General features: G+C 45.1%; 1 protein-coding gene across 2 annotated transcripts in view; it reads right to left on the bottom strand.

The window, feature by feature from the left end:
• LOC136438179 (centrosomal protein of 72 kDa-like) overlaps nt 1-18,383 on the bottom strand; it is a 92,154-nt gene that overhangs the window by 27,607 nt on the left and 46,164 nt on the right. For both annotated transcript variants that reach the window (XM_066432917.1, XM_066432916.1), the window contains exon 9: nt 4,797-5,009. In XM_066432917.1, coding sequence (XP_066289014.1) covers nt 4,797-5,009 — 213 coding nt within the window. The remainder of the gene's footprint in view (nt 1-4,796; nt 5,010-18,383) is intronic.

The following is an 18,383-nucleotide window of genomic DNA, read 5'->3' as shown; positions in this document are numbered from 1 at the left end:
CGGAGCCACGCAGGGCCCCTTCCAGCTACCGCCGTTCGGAAGCGACTTCATCGCGTCCCCACTCCAGACTGTCCCGAAAGGCACGGAAGGCGATCGCCGGGTAGTGGTGGATCTCAGTTTTCCCCCAGGGTCCGCGGTCAACGACGGTATCGCGCCCAAACAATATTTAGGCGACCCCCTTAATCTCACCCTTCCGAGTCATGAAGCCTTCGAATCCTTGATCAGGAAGAAAGGTCCCGGTTGCATGCTCTTCAAGAGGGACCTGAGTCGTGCCTATCGTCAACTCCCGGTAGACCCGCACGATTACCACCTGTTAGGCTTTACCTGGCGTGGCGGCCATTACTTTGATACCGTGTTTCCCTTCGGGTTACGTTCGGCTGCGATGGCGTGCCAACGGACTACCAACGCAGTTACCTTCATCCACGCCTCGCAGGGTTATGATTGTGTCAATTACATTGACGACTTTGGCGGTGCAGAAACCCCAGAAAAAGCTCAGCACGCCTTCGACGCCCTCGGTCGCACCTTCCGCCATCTTGGCTTAGAAGAGTCAGCAGATAAAGCGACACCTCCGGACACGCGCATGACATTCCTGGGAATTGGTTATGACACCACATCGATGTCCAGAAGCGTGACTCAGGAGCGGCTCTCGGACACCCTGCGCGAACTTGACACCTGGACAAACAAGAAGAGAGCTACGAAGCAAGAGATACAGACTCTCTTGGGAAAATTGTCCTTCATCTCAGTTTGTGTCCAACCAGGCAGAACTTTCCTTTCGCGCATTATAGCAGCACTGAAGGGACTTCGTCGGCAACACCACCGAACTCGCCTCCCCAGCGAATTTAAGAAGGACGTTCACTGGTGGCGTACGTTCCTGCCGGAATTCAACGGAGTCTCTTTGATTAAAGACTCGGCACGTCACACTCTCCCGGACACCCCGACCACCGACGCGTGCCTCACAGGGTGCGGCGGTACCTTCAACCGTCAGTTCTTCCACGCGGCCTTTCCACCCGCGATCGCCAAGCAGGGACACCCCATCCATCGCCTCGAGATGCTGGCCATCATCCTGGCTTGCAAAGCTTGGGGCGAGGCTTGGTCCGGCCACATGGTACGTATCGCCTGCGACAACTCGCCGACGGTGCAAGTAATCCTCACAGGCCGTTCCACGGACCCCTACATGCAGGCCTGCGCCAGGGAATTGTTCTACCTGCAAGCCCGCCACGACTTCGGACTCTCGGCATACCACATTCCGGGTGAGACCAATAGCCTGGCCGACGCCCTTAGCCGCTGGCATCTGGATAAGAGTCACCAGCGTCTGTTCCGCACGACAACGGCCAACGAGTCTTGGAAGGAAGTACCCGTCGAACACACCTGGTTCAACTTTAGTCACACCTGGTAGACCACCCCTTCTCGCAGGCATCACATCCTAACGTTTTCTTCCCTCATCCACCACAGGTGATGCCTGGGCCGTGTTAGAACAGGACACCCTGCGTACCCAACAACAAGCCTTCGCAGCTTCCACACAAGCAAACCATCAGACACAGTTCCGTGCGTACCTAGCCTTCTGTCAGTTCTTCGGAAAGGAGCCCTTCCCAGCTACAGCGCATCTCCTTTCCTGTTACGCCCAGTTCTTGAGTCGTTCCCTCAGGTCACCAGACACCATCGCACACTACCTCTCGGCGGTGAAACTACTTCATCAGTTTCACGGACATTTCGAGTTCAGTCTACAACACTTTGAACTCCAGCAGACATTGCGGGGGCTGAAAAAGCTGCTGCGTCACCGTCCCAAAGAAGCTCACCCCATCACCCCAGAGTTTCTCCTTCGAGTTCGACAGTTTCTAAACCTGGCCATTCCTAAAGATGCCACCACCTGGACTGCCCTTTTGATCGGATTCTTTGCATACCTGAGAAGGTCCAACCTTGTTCCGACCTCACCCAAGAGTCTCGAGCAGAACAAGCATCTGCGGCGCTGTGACATCTTGCACGCGGAGGAGGGTCTTCTCATCCGTAATAATTGGTCCAAGACTATCCAAGCCAACGAACGAGACCTCATCGTACCAATACTGGCTATTCCAGGCTCTCCACTTTGCCCGGTGGCGGCCTTTGTTAACATGCTACAACTGTGCCCGGCACCCCAGGATGCACCGGCCTTCGTCCTGCCAACGACCCCACGCCGCAGATTCCGGCCAATGACAGCATCGATTCTCTCTAGGGAGCTGTCTCGCCTAGTTCAGCAGGCCGGACTACCCAAGGGACATCACACCCTACACGACTTGCGTAGAGGCGGGTACACATTGGCCTTTGAGGCCGGCGTCCCACGCGAACTCAGAAAAGCACATGGTGACTGGAAGTCCGACGCCGACCTCCTCTATCTGAGACCCTCCGTGGACCAACAGTTGCGTGTTCCCGCCGCAATGCGGCACATCATTCTCCAACGCACGTGCCTGTTCTCCCTGTGACAGTAGAACGGGCCAGGTCAACACTTACCTCTCATCGGAGTCTTCTTGGCGCCTTCGGTTTGGCCGTTGACATCCGTGATGCTTTGAACTTTGTATCATCACTTGCGAACTGATTAAAATGATGTCAAGTGCCAAGTCAGACTCCGTCTCTTCGAGTGAGAACAATTAGGCACATATGATGACGGTCGCCGCAGCATATGATGGAATTGTCACATGAGAACTGGGCGAGATCCCGCGAGATCACACGAGAGCACATGAGAGCTTCGAGAGTAACTGTATCCGGGCTTCAGAGCTTGACACGCCACCGCCGTCCCCACATCAGACTTGTGTCATGCGAACTTTAAGTGTCAAGCACCTTGTTAAATTTCTGTCAGTCAAGCACACATTGTTGTACCATATTTGCCACACTGTAAGTTACGCACTGTGTTAGTGAGTAGTTTAGATCACCTAAGTTTGCACTATTGTTTCGAGCCTAAACAGCGTCACTGACAACACCTATGTACACGAGACTGAGTCTTACAGCCACGTATATAGTCAGTGTGAACACTGTAGTTCCGATTTCAGACGCGAGGCGTCCCTCGCAGATTCGGGCAGAGCTCGATTCACGCCCATTTGCTTCCATCTTTGTATATACCGTATATGCCTTCAGTCAAGTATTGTACTTTGCGACACTGATCGCATAGCAGCGAGAGGCATGAGCCACCATGTTTGTGAAGTTGAACGTTTGTGCCTTGGGACTAAGTGTGTACCCGTCCCAGTGCTACCGCACAATTTTAGCTTGTATCAGTATTTTAACTGCCATGCCTTTTGCTAATTATTCTGTTTAATGTTGTCCTAGTGTAGATTTTATCTGGCAGAGCCAGTCACCTTTGCACAGCAATTGACTGAGTTGTCTTACAGTCTTGTTATAGTTTTTATACCAGCAGGCACGCTAACTCGATCTCAGGTTGTTACTGAACAGGTTTCAGTCCTGATCTTGTTTAACTTATCCGCCTAGTGCTAGTACTAGGCCGTTGACATCCGTGATGCTTTGAACTTTGTATCATCACTTGCGAACTGATTAAAATGATGTCAAGTGCCAAGTCAGACTCCGTCTCTTCGAGTGAGAACAATTCAAAGGTAATCCATGATATTGACAGAATAACAGAAAAAAAGGATGGTTTATTGTTCTGCCAGATTCTCACGGTTTTACGTGAACTAACGTTACATTGTATTCTATTTATTATTTTCGCGGAGAAGATTATGTTTTTGGTTACTCCAGCTGTTGGGCCAGGGTCTGTATGTATGTCAAGAGCATACCGTCGGTAACTCGAGAAAACTTTGATGGATCTTCATGATTTTCGGTAGGTGTGTAGTGGATGAAGAGAGGAAGGTCAAGTTTGAAAATAGTTTACCTGGCGTTTTCCAACAGTACTGCAGTGGACTTTGCATTTTTATGTGTTTGTATGTAGGCAAAAAAAGTGATGGAAACGTTGATGGATCTTCATGATTTTGGGTAGGTGAGTAGTGGTTGTGAGAAAAAGGTCAATTTCAAAAATGGTTCCCCTGGCATTTTCCATCAGTACTGCAGCCGGATTTGTGTGTTTGTGTATTTGTATGTGGACAACATAACTCGAGAAGCTGTCGATGGTTCTGCATGATATTTAGTGGATGGGTTGAGTTTACAGAAAGGAAGGTCAAGTTCCAAAATGGGCCTGCTAGCGGGTGGGTACCTAAGGCACTGCAGCCGAGCTTCAAAATTTGAGGGCATATGCAAGTGCTATGGTCATGATTTTTGTGTGGTAGATAGTTCATGCCACAAGACGTAAGTTGTGTAAGTGGGCCCCCTAGCGGCTTGTTTCGAACTGCAGTGGGTGTTTTTGTTTTGACCGTCTGACATGAATAATTTGAGAAGGTGTTGACAGATCGTTGTGATGTTTGGTATGTAGATAGCTTAGATGGCGCTTTACATAATCTACAACTAATTATGCAAATCAGGAGCTTATTGACATGATTAATAAGTTTGTAAATCCGCTGCATTTCATATTGGGACTCTCAAACATGTGACAGTGTCCCGTAAAGAGGTAATATAAACAGATGGCCTGGAAAAAGTTGGTCATATAAACAAATGGAGCACAGCACTAGTCTCCAAGCAGAGTTGTGGGTCCGGCTGGTTTTGCATGTGTTCAAGTTTAGGCATTTTTGTCCATTTGGTATATGATCAAATTTGGTATATGATCAAATTTGCAGGGGGTGATATTAAAGCATGTAAATATTAATCACTATCTATAATAAGCCTTGATTATTTGCCGAAGATAATGTGTTTGTGGAACTCTAGTTGGTACATGTATTCCTCCTAACCTGGTGCAGGGGTGAAAAGACCATGTGATGTGAACTTGGTGTAGGCTTCTAGCTCATCTTTGAACTTGAGGTTTGGATCGGCAGCACTACGGACCATCTCATCAGCAAACTTCACCCTTCCTCTGTCCCTGGGCTGGCAAGTACCTGGGTCCCTGGACAGACAGCTTCCTGGAGTGTTCAGTATAGACTTTGGTGGAGATGAAGGAATTTGTCCTAGAGAAAGACAGAAGACTTGGTGACAAAACAATTTTAGACAATATCAGCCTTTATTTTGTAGAAGGCCATGTACCTTCTATAGCAAGGACAAGTAACACAAGGTAACGAGTTTATGGTAGAACAACACCGTTTTATGGAAAATGTGCTTGCAGAAGTAAACAGCTGTCACTTTGGAAGAAATCTTAGTTGGCCTGTGTTTTAAAAGTTCTGTTTGGCATCATTTTTCTTCTGTTAGATTTATCGCTGAGTGAGCTTCTCTAATAAACAAGTCTGCACTCAAGAATTCCTTCAGGTGGACCAATTTACAGTCAGTTGGGCATTGAATCTCCAAGGGATTCTTTTTCTAAAGAACATATATGATAGTTTCCCTCAAAAGTGTCCTACACGTACAGTAGTAACTATAATAAAGCACAATGAATTATTTACATCGATGCCATGGCATGTACTTTGTAGCGCCGCTGTGAACATGCCAGTAAGTCACTCTTGGCACCAGTGACGTTGTGTGGCGTAATGGATAGAACATTCGACTGTCAAACAAGGGGACCCGAGTTCGATCCCAGGCTGCTCCCAGACATGTCTGGACATGTGCCCCGACGTTGTGCGCTTAACACGACGTTGTGCCCTTAACACGACTTTCCTCACCTCACTCAGGTGGAAATGAGTACCTAGCTCATCTAGGGTTAGGGAAGTCCCTCGGATAGGACGTTAAATGGAGGTCCCGTGTTTGGGGAGAGCCCGCGCACGTAAAAGAACCCACCACACCTTTCAAAAAACAGTAGGGGCCCCGGTGTGCAATGGTCCAAATCCTTCTGTCTGGAGTTGGTGATTCACTACAAATCACCCGGATGGAGGCCTGGCAAACCTCCGTCTCGTATAAGCCATACGGTGATTTACACCATTCACCGGACGGGAGACCTGACGCATCCCCGTCACGTATGACAGACAACGAAAGGGTATGTTACCCTGTAAAAAGGGCGGTATGACCCCGTTGAAGCAAAAGCATGTCGACTGATGAAGCACCATAATGTTCCATAAATGAGGGTCTGCATGGGGAGGTCCTGGCAACGCTTAACGGTAAATTCAGGCTGGCCGATAACGCTTAACGGTAAATTCAGGCCGGCCGATAATGCTTAACGGTAAATTCAGCAGATTTAGAACATGAGATACCCCTGAAGACGACGGTTAATTGCCACTAGTCGCCCCGATCTTGTAGCAAGAGATCTTGTATGCCATGCATTCTCGCACGCCTGCTCCGAACCCTTTAAATTTGGCGGCGACATGAAATTTCGTAATGGTAGGACCAAATGTTCATGCTCACGATGGCGAGTGCCGAAGGCGCGACAATAATAGGAGGGTTCCGGGGGCATGCTCCCCCGGAAAATGAAGAAATCTTGACCCTCTGAAATGCTATTTCCTGCATTCTGGAGGGAGATTTTGCTGATGAGTTTAGTTTTATGACATCTCTATTTGTAAAAAAATGAATAAAAAATACATATATGACACCCTGAAATGCTATTTCTTGCATTTCGACGGGCAAATATTACTGGTAATGTAAGTTAAGTTTAATGATATCTCTGTTTGTGAAAAAAATACAGAACAGAAGAGTTTCAGCTTGAGTTTTGGGGGGCGAGGCCTTCCTGACAATATTTTTCGACGGAGGCCCGCCATGCACCCGGGGAAAATTTTAAACCGCGAAATGCTTAATTTCCTGAATTTTGAGGGGAAACTTTGCTGGTAGAATGAAAAATAGACAGAAGTGTTTCAGCTTGAATTTTAATTCACCGTTAATCGTTACCGGCCGTCCTGAATTTACCGTTAAGCGTTATCAATATATTAATCGTGAAGCGTTACTGGTCGTTTTAATTCTACGTAGCGTGTTATTTGTCATCCTAAATTCAGCGTTAAGTGTATTGAGTAATTCCCTGTTACGCAGGAAATAGCGTTTCAATGGGTCAAGATTTAAAAATTTTCTCCGGAGAGCACGTGGCTTCGGCGAAAATATGTCGGGAGGGTGCCCCAACAACCCCCCCCCCCTCCGGAGAAAATTTTTAAATCTTGACCCACTGAAACGCTATTTCCTGCGTAACGGGGAATTACTCAATAACGCTTAACGCTGAATTCAGGATGACAAATAACACGCTACGTAGAATTAAAACGACCAGTAACGCTTCACGATTAATATATCGATAACGCTTAACGGTAAATTCAGGGCGGCTGGTAACGATTAACGGTGAATTAAAATTGCTCGTAACGCTTAACAGAAAAGGGCATGCAGGCCCTCATAAACTGTGCAATCATGATACTCATAACAATGAAGATGCACATAGATGCTGTTATAAGGACACACCAATTTATTTTCTTGGTTAACGGATTTGCCGCTTTGTTTTTTTGCCAAATTGAAATAAAAACTAGAGTTCCACGACCTCATACCTTCGCCAAATGATTTTAACCTTTATGACTGACATATTACTTATTAGGAGTGTTTCTCATCAATTACAAATCATACCAGTTGATCGTCTTCTCCACCCAAATAACAGAAGTTGTCCAAAGTATGCGCTTAGCAAAGAAGGTTATGCTCACATTTATCATCAATTATGCAAATGAGGTCTTTATTACCATAATTTGATTCAACGATGTTGACATTCACATAACTTCCAAATGCCATACGTATGAAATTGCCATCATTTACCAGTATTGAATAATAGTTGTGTCTCATCAATTATGCAAAGTAGGTCCTCATTTGCATATTCCTTATCTATCAACATTCCTCTATGTCTCAGTTACAAATGTCACATATTTTAAAGGTCATATCATGGAGTACAGCGAGTTTTTAAAATTTCCTCATTAATCATGCAAATTAGAATCTGATTTGCATAATTGCCGTCTAATCATACGAAGCATCACGCAAGCTATATACATACCAAAAATCATGACCATCCATCAAGCCCATCTTGAGTTATAGTATTTTGTCATGAATTATGCAAATTAGGTTTTCATTTTCATATTAATATTTGTCTCTTCCTCAGTTACATATGTCACATGTTTGAGAGTCCTATCATGGGATTTGACTCGTGTATAAACTTTCCTCATTAATTATGCAAATTGGATACTGATTTGCAAAAAGAATCTAATTATGTACATCATCACTCAAGCTATATACTTACCAAAAATTATGCCCATCTATCAAGCCCTTCTTGAGTTATTCTCTTTCAAAGTCTGAAGAAAAACCTGCTCCTGCAGTTAAAAAAAAAGCCGCTAGGGGGCCAAACCCACACCATTTACTCCAAGTCCAAAGAGCTACAGTAGAATCCGCTTAACTGCACATCCCATTTGTCAGCATATTTGGTGCAATTATACGGCTGGTGCAATTATGCAAAATTGCCCAGCTGGACCGGTAGTACACTGTATCATACAGGAGGTGAATAGTTTATAAACCTCGGTGTGCTGTATGAACTTGTTAGCACGCATTAAAATGTTAGAAAGCTTTCATTATACAGGTACAGTGCGGTAACACCGTAGATTCCACCTCTTGTCAGGGCCACGTTTATGTATTAATACAGTATATTTCAAATTCTCAGGAAAGACATCTCAGGACACAGTGAGTGAAATCAGTAAGCGCCCGAGAGGCCCCTGTCATGTTTGGACAGATTAGACTGTGTACATCATGGTAGTGAATTACTGTACAGTGTACTGTACTACGTATCCAGTGGGTAGATATGGTTAGATGACTTAGATTAGTGACAGACCATTCTCCTTTTAGTCAATCTTTATTCTGAAATCAACATTGCAGGTGTGTCTGACGACACACCTGAATTACATTAGATTTCTTACAGGAGTATGTTAAAAACATTCCAATAGACCAGATTTAAAAGAATTATCATGCGCTAAAATACATTAAAAAGTTACTTTGGACGAACGAGGACAGACGAATAGAGCTTTAAACTAGGTTTTGAATGTCTCTCAGAGTCCTCATAACAAACGAGTCACTGTGACGTTTGGTCTTGCTAAGTGGTAATTTGTACATGTGTCGGGTTTCCCTGTTCCTTAGATTATGGTCAGGCTTCTTCCTTGGTGGGAGGAAGACATTGCAGGGGTGGGAGGGGTCTCTTAGAATTCTCTGAAGTTCACCACGTGACGCATCCCCTCTCCTAGACTCCAGGGTTGGCAGGTGGTCACAGGGAACTCCACATATCCTCAAACACATCTTCTGAATTCTCTCCAACTCGTTTGACAGACAACGTGGAAGGCCGGCCCAGACAGGGGACCCATACTCTAACACAGGTCTGATAAAAGACTTGTAGATTTGCACAAGTACATCAGTGGGTAGGGCAGCACGCCTGGCTACGCATAGGTAATGTATGCGCGGTTGGACCTTAGTTAGCGTGTACTCAACATGAGGTCCGCATGTAAGGTCGTTGCTGATCACAATTCCAAGAAGCTTGAAGGATGTGACTCTCTCGACTGGCTTGTCATTTAAGGTAAGTGGAGGGGGTGATACAGGGCTACGGCGACAGCTGATGACCATGTCTTTTGTCTTCTTGGCATTAGCGCTCATGCAAAATGAGTTTGCCCAGACTTTGACTTTGTCAAGTGCCACTTGCATGAGACCCGGCATGGAGGCCATCAGAAACTCCGAGTTGGTGAGATCATCAGCGTATTTTACTGGTGTGATGCTGGGTGGGATTCCCTGATCAAGACTGTTCATGGCAATAATAAAGAGAGTCGGTGAGAGAATTCCCCCCTGAGGTGTGCCTCGAGAACGGGTCGGGCTTTAGAAATGCTCATTCCCCATTTCACACGTTGGACACGATCGCTCAAGTAGCTGCTCAGACACCGCCAGAGGTCCAGTCTGATCCCCATGTGTGACAGGCAGTGGAGGCGGCTGCCGTGATCTATAGTGTCAAAAGCGCGAGTAAAGTCAATAAACGCAGTGTGCACATCCAATTTAGGAACACTGTTTACCGCGTTGTACCAGGACTGCGTCATATAAATGAGCGCTGATACTGTTGACCGTCCCCGTCTAAACCCGTGCTGGGAATCATGGATTAGGTGATTCGTGTCCTGTAGCAGGAGGTCACGAAGAAACACTTCGAGCACCTTGCCAAAGCTGCTGGTCAGGGAGATGCGTCTGAATTCCTCTGGTCCCTTTGGCTTTGGTGTCTTCGGTACGGGTACCACCCGAGTTCTTCTTTCCATTTCATGGGGAAGACACCCTGTTGTAAACATGCATTGTAGATGTTGCACATTACTGGCGCAAGTTCCTCATGAAAGTTAGACAGCACCCAAGGCGGGATGTGATCTCCACCGGTAGCCTTGCGGGGGTTCACCCTTTTCAGTTGAGCTTTCACCTGCCCAATGCTCAGTTCCGGGATGGTTCGATGGGACAGCTGATCAGCGACTTCCATGGGGCTGGGTATGACGCTGTTAACACTTGACCAGACCGAAGCGAAATGTTTAGTGAAACTTTCACACTGAGCACTTGTGTCTGCAGCAGTGGCTGGCATACTGTTTCCTCTTGGTTTGGAAGCCCCTATCAGTGCCTTCACCGTGGAGAACCAGTGTGTACCACCTGGCTTCATTTGTCCAACTTCTTTCTTGAAAAACGAACGTTTTGCTCTCTTAAGACAGTACTGAACCTTGTTACGTAGCTTGTTGTAGCCGCTAGTGTCCCCCAACATAAACGCCTTCTGCCTCTCCGCAATTAGACCCTTGATGCGTGGAGTAATCCAGGCCTTGTCTTGAGAGGTGACCTTTCCCTTTTTGAGTGGTAAGAGTCTGTCAAGGATCGACGCAGAATGGAATAGAGTATCTGTACTTTAAGCTCTGCGTGCTGCGCGACTTCCACTGGTGAGAAGTCCGTAAGGTTAAGTGCTAACCCCAGCACACAGCTTAGCCGAACCCGCGTATACATCCTTCGAGTGAATGCAGGAAGTTTCTAGGATGCGGATTCAGCTCTGCCATAAAGAATGATGACAGATGATCACGTCAGCACCGCACCGTCAAAAGCGACTCACTGCTATGTCCGTCCACGCGTCTGTAGCCCTTGCCGAGTCGCTGTGCGGTTTCCGACTTGATCTGAGAACTGCGACTACCGGTAGATGTACGTAAAGACGCCGGTCTTTTATTATTGCAGCAGTATGTGAATATAGCGCTGCCGCCAAACTAAGACGGCCGACAACACCCCATGTCATCCTTAACGCGGAATCAAATCCCCGCGAACTCACAGTGATAAGACAGTGTATAGGTAGAGACCAATTTTTGTTGAGAACAGCATGCTGTCTGCCAAAGCGCAATGCCGCCTTTGGCAGGCGTGCGTCTCTTTATGCTGACGCCACGCCCCGCCCGGGACCTCCCATACAATCGCTATCAATGTGATTGTCAATGGAGACCACCTTCTTTTGTTAGTCAAAACAATTTCAGACATATTGGCGGTATTGTGCCTCTACATAGGCACTTATCGGCTCCTTTGTACCGCGTTTGCCGATTTTTAGTGCACCTTTTTAGTCAACTTGTCAAGGATTTTTGAACAATTTGGTGCAGTTATCCGGCATTGGTGACAATGCGCCGTGCAGATATGCGGAGTCACTAACACTGCAGTGAATGGGAACCGGTTTGGGATTTTGGGATTCGGTGCAGTTAAATGGAATGTGCGTTTATCCGAGGTGCAATTAAGTGGCTTCTACTGTATCTACCACTCAAAAATCAGTTCCATAGCATGTCCAGAACACGAGATATCAAAACAGGAAGTTCCGCTGCAGTACCGTAAGAAGTCGCTAGGGGGACCAAAATCTAATCGTTTTCAGGTCTCATCAAAACCTACCAACATACCAAATATCAAAACAGTCCATCAAGGCATTCTCGAGTTATGCTGGTTGATTGTCTTAAAATATAACATGTCCAGTAAGTATGAGCTTAACAAATTATGAGCTTAACAAAGAAGGTTATGCTAATATTAATCATCAATTATGCAAATGAGGCCCTTATTAACATAATTTGATTCAACGATGTTCACATTCACATAACTTCCCGATGCCACAAAAAGTATTAAATGTATGAAATTGCCGTCATTTGCCAGTGTGGAATAATACAAGTTACTCATTAAGTATGCAAATTAGGCCGACATTTGCATATTTTCTATCTATTAACAGTCCTCTCTTCCTCAATTACAATTTGAATAGTCATATCATGGAACAAAGCGGATTTTTAAAGTTGCCTCATTAATTATGCAAATTAGAATCCAATTTGCATAATTACCGTCCAATCATACTAAGCATCACACAAGCTATCCACATACCAAAAATCATGACCATCCATTAAGGCCATCTTGTTATAGTATTTTCTCATTAATTATACAAATGAGGTCTTCATTTGCATAGTTCATATCAGTTAATATTTCTCTCCCCCTCAGTTACATATAAAAAAATATGTCACATATTGCAGTGTCCTATCATGGAATTTGGCGGATGTATAAACTTTCCTCATTAATTATGCAAATTGGATACTGATTTGCATAATAAGAATCTAATCATGTACATCATCACTCAAGCTACCTACTTACCAAAAATCATTACCATCCATCAAGCCCTTCTTGAGTTATTCCCTTTCAAAGTCAGATGCAAAACCTGCTCCTGCAGTTCCAAAAAAGCCGCTAGGGGGCCCAAACCCGTACCACTTACTCTCTGTCCAAAGATCTATGTACCACTCAAAAATCAGTTCCATAGCATGTCCAGAACACGAGATATCAAAACAGGAAGTTCCGCTGCAGTACCGTAAGAAGCCGCTAGGACTCTGAGTAGGAGGCCCAAAATCTAATTGTTTTTCAGGTCTCATGAAAACCTACCAACATACCAAATATCAAAACAATCCATCCAGGCATTCTCGAGTTATGCTGGTCCACTACACACAGACAGACAGACAGACAGACAAACGCTACCCTCTGCATAACCTTCTCGGCGAAGGTAGTAAAAACAACATGAAAAGACCATACTCTAGTGAGTGAAATTCGCTGCAATTCATACTTGTGTCATTAGAGGCGCTCTTTGCACTTTGCAGTCACATGACGCAAATTAGCCAATCATGCGAGGTTCTACTGGGGGAACTTTTGAACTTTACTACAGTACGCTCAAGGAAACATGGACTAGGTAAGTGAATTTAGTCCTTTTAAGTAGCTAGCGCAATTCACCTTGTAATAACGTGCGAAATCTGACTCCCCCGTATTACGCGCCTAATTTGGTCGATTAAAAAAATTGTAAAAAGAAAAGTATAACACTTACAAGCACTAGATTTTGTGTGCCTTACTATCAATATCTTATCTCTACGTGTACAGAGTTTCTTTTGAATACAAGTTACTGGTGTCGAGTTAGAGCGTGATTAACGAGCAGACAGCGGGCACGATTTCAGCGAAGGGCGGAATCGAACTCCGCACTTTGACCGAATTTCCACCGGGTAAAACGAATATTATGGTCTGTATTAACGTCACGAACACGTTCTAGAGGATTTTAGAAACATTTTGGCGGGCGCCGCAAATTTCTACGTGCAAGGTAAGTCTATTTATGACGATTTTAAAAACTTTGATCACGTTTTTCGCCCCTATAGAAGTAAATTGTCAATTTGCGGCACCGGAAATACGATAGAGCATGTTCTTAAAGCATTAATTTGACACCAGATTTACTGCATTTAATTCGGGATAAATGCGGTGGAAATTGTGTTTTCCGCACGGTGCCATGGCGCGAAGCCCCGGTGCTGCGCGGGACGCGGCGAGTGGGAGGGAGCGGGGTGAACATTGATTATAATGTGGCCTCTTGCACGTTTCTCGTCTTTCTTGCGCACAGACTATGAAACTAGATGGTATTAAGTTTTCAGTATCAAGGAGTTTTGTTGATGAACCGATGAGTTTAGCCTGAAGTGTCTGATATCAATTTATTTTGCATGTACAGTATTAAAGATATATATACTTGTCAATATCTCTTGTAAAGTAGTACATGTATTGAGTCCCATACAAGATTTTGTTATCTTTTCCTGGTGTCTTGTTGCCTTGCACTAATTGTCCTTATATGTTTAGGTGTGTCCTGAGGGTCAGCCCTGATTTTCCTGTCCTGCCTGGGAGAAACCGATGATGACAGTTGACTACTGTCCAAGAATCATTCTGAGAATATGTGAATTTTAAAAGAGATTTTTTTCTAATTTAAGGCAGTGATTCTCTCCTAGCTTTTGAATTCGATGTACAGATTTCTGATTTAGTGATTAAGTTTAGCAAGAGTTAAATGCTTGCCAAGAATTATTCTAAGAATATATGAATTAAAAAGATTCTCTTCTGGCTTTTGAATTTGATGTACAGAGCTATGATATAGTGCTAGAACCAAGAGTAATCAGTAACCTATACCCACTGCGCACTTCTTGGATCATCCATATGAGTTATGGGGTCCACGCCGAAGTCGCGCAACAGATCCTGACCAGTCACGTTACTTTAACATGTTATCATAGAGGGTGGGTGGGTGGGGAAAACAGTTCGCGCCGTCTCCAAAATTACGTCTTCATTTTTCCTCCCCTTCCCATTCCCTTATCCTTTGGATCAGTCTCCGTCACGCTCCCTCGGTAAGTGTTGGATGAATCCGCTGAAGTGACAGTGGGTAGTCTGTCTCTCCTGTACTTATAAGGTCTGTTCAGGTGAACTCATTAGTCTGATCCAATCAGTTTGCAGTGGGAATAGTAACCTATACCCACTGCGCACTTCCTGGATCATCCATGGAGTTATGGGGTCCACGCCTTCGTCGCGCCCCATGCTCCTCCCTTGTCCCTATATTATATCAACATTATATCTGACATCCTTCATGGATCACCATGTACATTTATCAAGTACGTCCTCTATCAAGCTGCCATTCTCCAATATCTGCCAGCACGATAATTTGGGGATTCATTATGACACAACCGTTCCTTTTACTTATCCACCCCTCTCTCATCTTCTCCCCACTCTCATCCCACTCTCATCCCTGTTCTTATCCCCTTCCTTATCCCTTTCTTCCCCAATGTTCCCATTCTCATTCCGTGTCTACTCTGAACAAAAGCATAACACAGCTGGAAACTTAATACATTGAATGTTATATCCCTTACCGTCCTATAGACCTATTCACACACTTGACGTTACATTTCAGATGCATCACAACGTTTCCCCATAGATGAAGTCGATGACCCAGCGGTAAAACCAATCCGCCACCCTGCGGCAGCATTCACATTTCCGCATGTGGCCTCTCCAATGTTGGGCGTTTTCCAAATTACACAACAAACGGACAAACAAACAAAAACACACACCAACAAATGTATTTATTATCATTTATTTGTTTCGGGCACTCACTGGCCCATAGTTAAACCATATATGTGCATGAACACAATCTAAGTACCTACAACAAACCCAAAAATGACTACTCTATATACGTTTCCCGATGTCTTGAGGTATGTATCTGTATCTATCTATATAACCGGTATACCCAACCTTCGGCGTCACACACCAGTTTTGCAGGCAAGCTTACTGATGGTCCAGAGATTTCCGCATACTTGAAAACATTTGAAACACATTTAACTAACGTATCAAAACTTACCTCCTCAACAACCCACAAACTGTTCATATCCTGCTTGCAGACACGCACAAAACCTTTGGCAAGGTTAATCACTTTATACTTCTACGACGTATAACCTAAGTTATGACAGGTAGAACAGGTAAGTACTGCTGCAGTAGCCTGGCTACACAACTACCTGCCAGGTCACATTCATAAGATGGCCCCTGTACAATTCAGTAACTGGCAATTGTACAGTTCGAGGATTGCTTATCTAATCGTTCTCTTTATGACCTCACACACCACGGTCTACGTATACCATGACACCTGAAACCTGGGATTTACAGATAACATAAGTTAATTACAACTGTGGCAACATGCAGTCTGTGATGACGCCATTACACGTGAAAAAGCAAAACTTAAAAAGCTGCTGCCCAGCAGAAAAGGAAATCCAGCAAGGAACGGGTAGTCAACCTCACACAGATCATGTCTCTGATCCAATGTGAACACTGTGGCCAGAGGTTCAGGACCAGAATTGAACTTTACAACTACATGAGGACTCATGCGACACATATACCACAGCCAACTGCTGAATGACAGCGGTCCTCGTCACAAGTGACAAACGAACCACCAGGTTTATCAAGATCGGTTTCTGAATCGGGAAAAACGTCACCTGTCACCGACTGAACTGAACACAACGACGTGCTCCTGAATGGAAGACAACCAGATGTTGCTGATGTGTTTTAGCAGGAGCATACCCACACTGCCGCCGCCGTCTCTAGGGGTGAACATGTGCCACCAGTCATAACACCACAGACCTCGGCCTTCCTTACCGATAACACACTCATGATCCAAGCATGACCATGCAAGTCTATGACATCTAAAGCCTAGGTTACACATAGCCGAACATGGCTCCCGAACGCTAGCCGACTCGGGTCGGCGGTAGTTCGGGAGCAGTCTGACCAGTTTTTGGGCCACACCTATCTTTGGCGCCGAACATGCGCCGAAGATGCGCCGATCATCTCCTAACCAGTACACGAATTACTCCCGAATGGGCCCCGAATGCATTCTAGCTTACTCCCAACCATCCCGACCTCTAGCCGCAGACTGCCGAATCTCTCCTGACTAAACCCCGACCGATTGCAGACCCTCTCACGAATTTAAATGGACATATTCAGCGACTTTCAAAAGAGGGGTCATTTGCGGTTTTAATTAAAATAATTATTCTATTAAGTTGTTAACATCACCGAGAGATCGAATTCGGATCATGGCTAGCTTTAATACTGCTTTTAGTGTTCTTCTTTGTTTTTGGTCGTGTGAAGGTCGGGGGTGATTCGCCCACGTTCCGATAGTAGTCACTTGGTTGAGAATTAGTTAGCAGACAGTTGTCTACGGCCTTGGGGTGACTTATGGGTAGGTTGGAAACTAGTTGGGAGTAAGTCAGTAGTGTTTCTGGCGTGGTTAAGGTTCTAATTTTACTACTGACTCAATCCCGAATACCAGCCGAGCACTAGCCGACCGCGCCGAACACCAGCCGAACACCAGCCGACCCATTTCAGACCCTACGTCCAGAGCCGAATGTTTTGAAATTTTCAAAACATTCGGCTGGCGCAGCCGAACACCAGCCGACTCAGCCGAACGCCAGCCGACTCGGCCGAACGCCAACCGAGCTAGCTCCCGAATCACTCCCGAATCACTCCAACCATGGTCGGGGGAGAGTCGGGAGGCCATGTTCGGCTATGTGTAACCTAGGCTTAAGATATCGTGCATTACCTCCGTCTACTGATCCAGCAAGGCATAACTGTTGATAAAAATCTCAGGTGTTCCTTATTCTTTCAACCCTGTCCTCTAATAACGTAGAACGTGGCCAACTACTACAAATGCCAGCCTCGTATGTTTTCAGGTTTATTTTCCATCGTCTAACATGGCCAAAATACTAAGTGGGCACGTGACATACATTTGAATAACCATATGTTCAATGCCTTACACGTCACCACGCTCTTCTACATCTGGCGTATGCCCTGGCCGAAAATACAGTATCCGCTTAACTGCACACCCCATTTGCCAGCGTATTTAGTGCAATTATCCGGCTGGTGCAATTATGCAAAATTGCCCAGCTGGACCGGTAGTTGAGATTTTTGGAAGAAATGTATTATTTTTCCTATTTTAATGAAAGCAGAAAAGAATACATTGTATGCTAGGTGAAAGAAGCCTTAATCATGTGCTTTATTTTCCTAATTAATATGCAAATATACTAATAATTGATTATTTAAGAATGCCAGAGATTATTCATTACCTAGACAAATTGTGACAGCTAACAGTCCCACAATCATTTTGAAAAGAAATGAGAGCAGACGAAAATTGTGTAGGCTGAGAGGTAGAAACAGTCATGGTCATGTACTTTGTTGTCTTCAATAGTATGCAAATATGCTAATCATCTATCAATTAAGAATGTCAAAGATTATCTATTCGTTCTACATATTGTGACAACTACCTGTTTCACTATTAGTTTGCATAGAAATGAGATCAAACAGAAATGCATAGGCCAATATGAAGAAATGGCCTATGCATGAAGGATTCAATGAGGCTCTGTAGCTTTGGTGGACAGCCTATCTTGGGTAAGATCTTGAAGAGACCGTCTCTGCTAACCATGTCGAACGCCTTGGTGAGGTCGATGAATGCTATGTACAGGGGCATGTTCTGTTCCCTGCACTTCTCTTGCAGCTGACGGAGGGAGAAGATCATGTCGATCATCGATCTGTTGGCACGAAATCCACACTGCGACTCGGGGTAGACACGTTCAGCAAGCCGTTGTAGACGG

This window comes from Branchiostoma lanceolatum, chromosome 7 (assembly GCF_035083965.1).
Source record: "Branchiostoma lanceolatum isolate klBraLanc5 chromosome 7, klBraLanc5.hap2, whole genome shotgun sequence".
Lineage (NCBI taxonomy): Eukaryota > Metazoa > Chordata > Leptocardii > Amphioxiformes > Branchiostomatidae > Branchiostoma > Branchiostoma lanceolatum.
The sequence above is the reverse complement of the archived record's forward strand: the minus strand, read 5'-3'. Positions and strand labels throughout refer to the sequence as shown.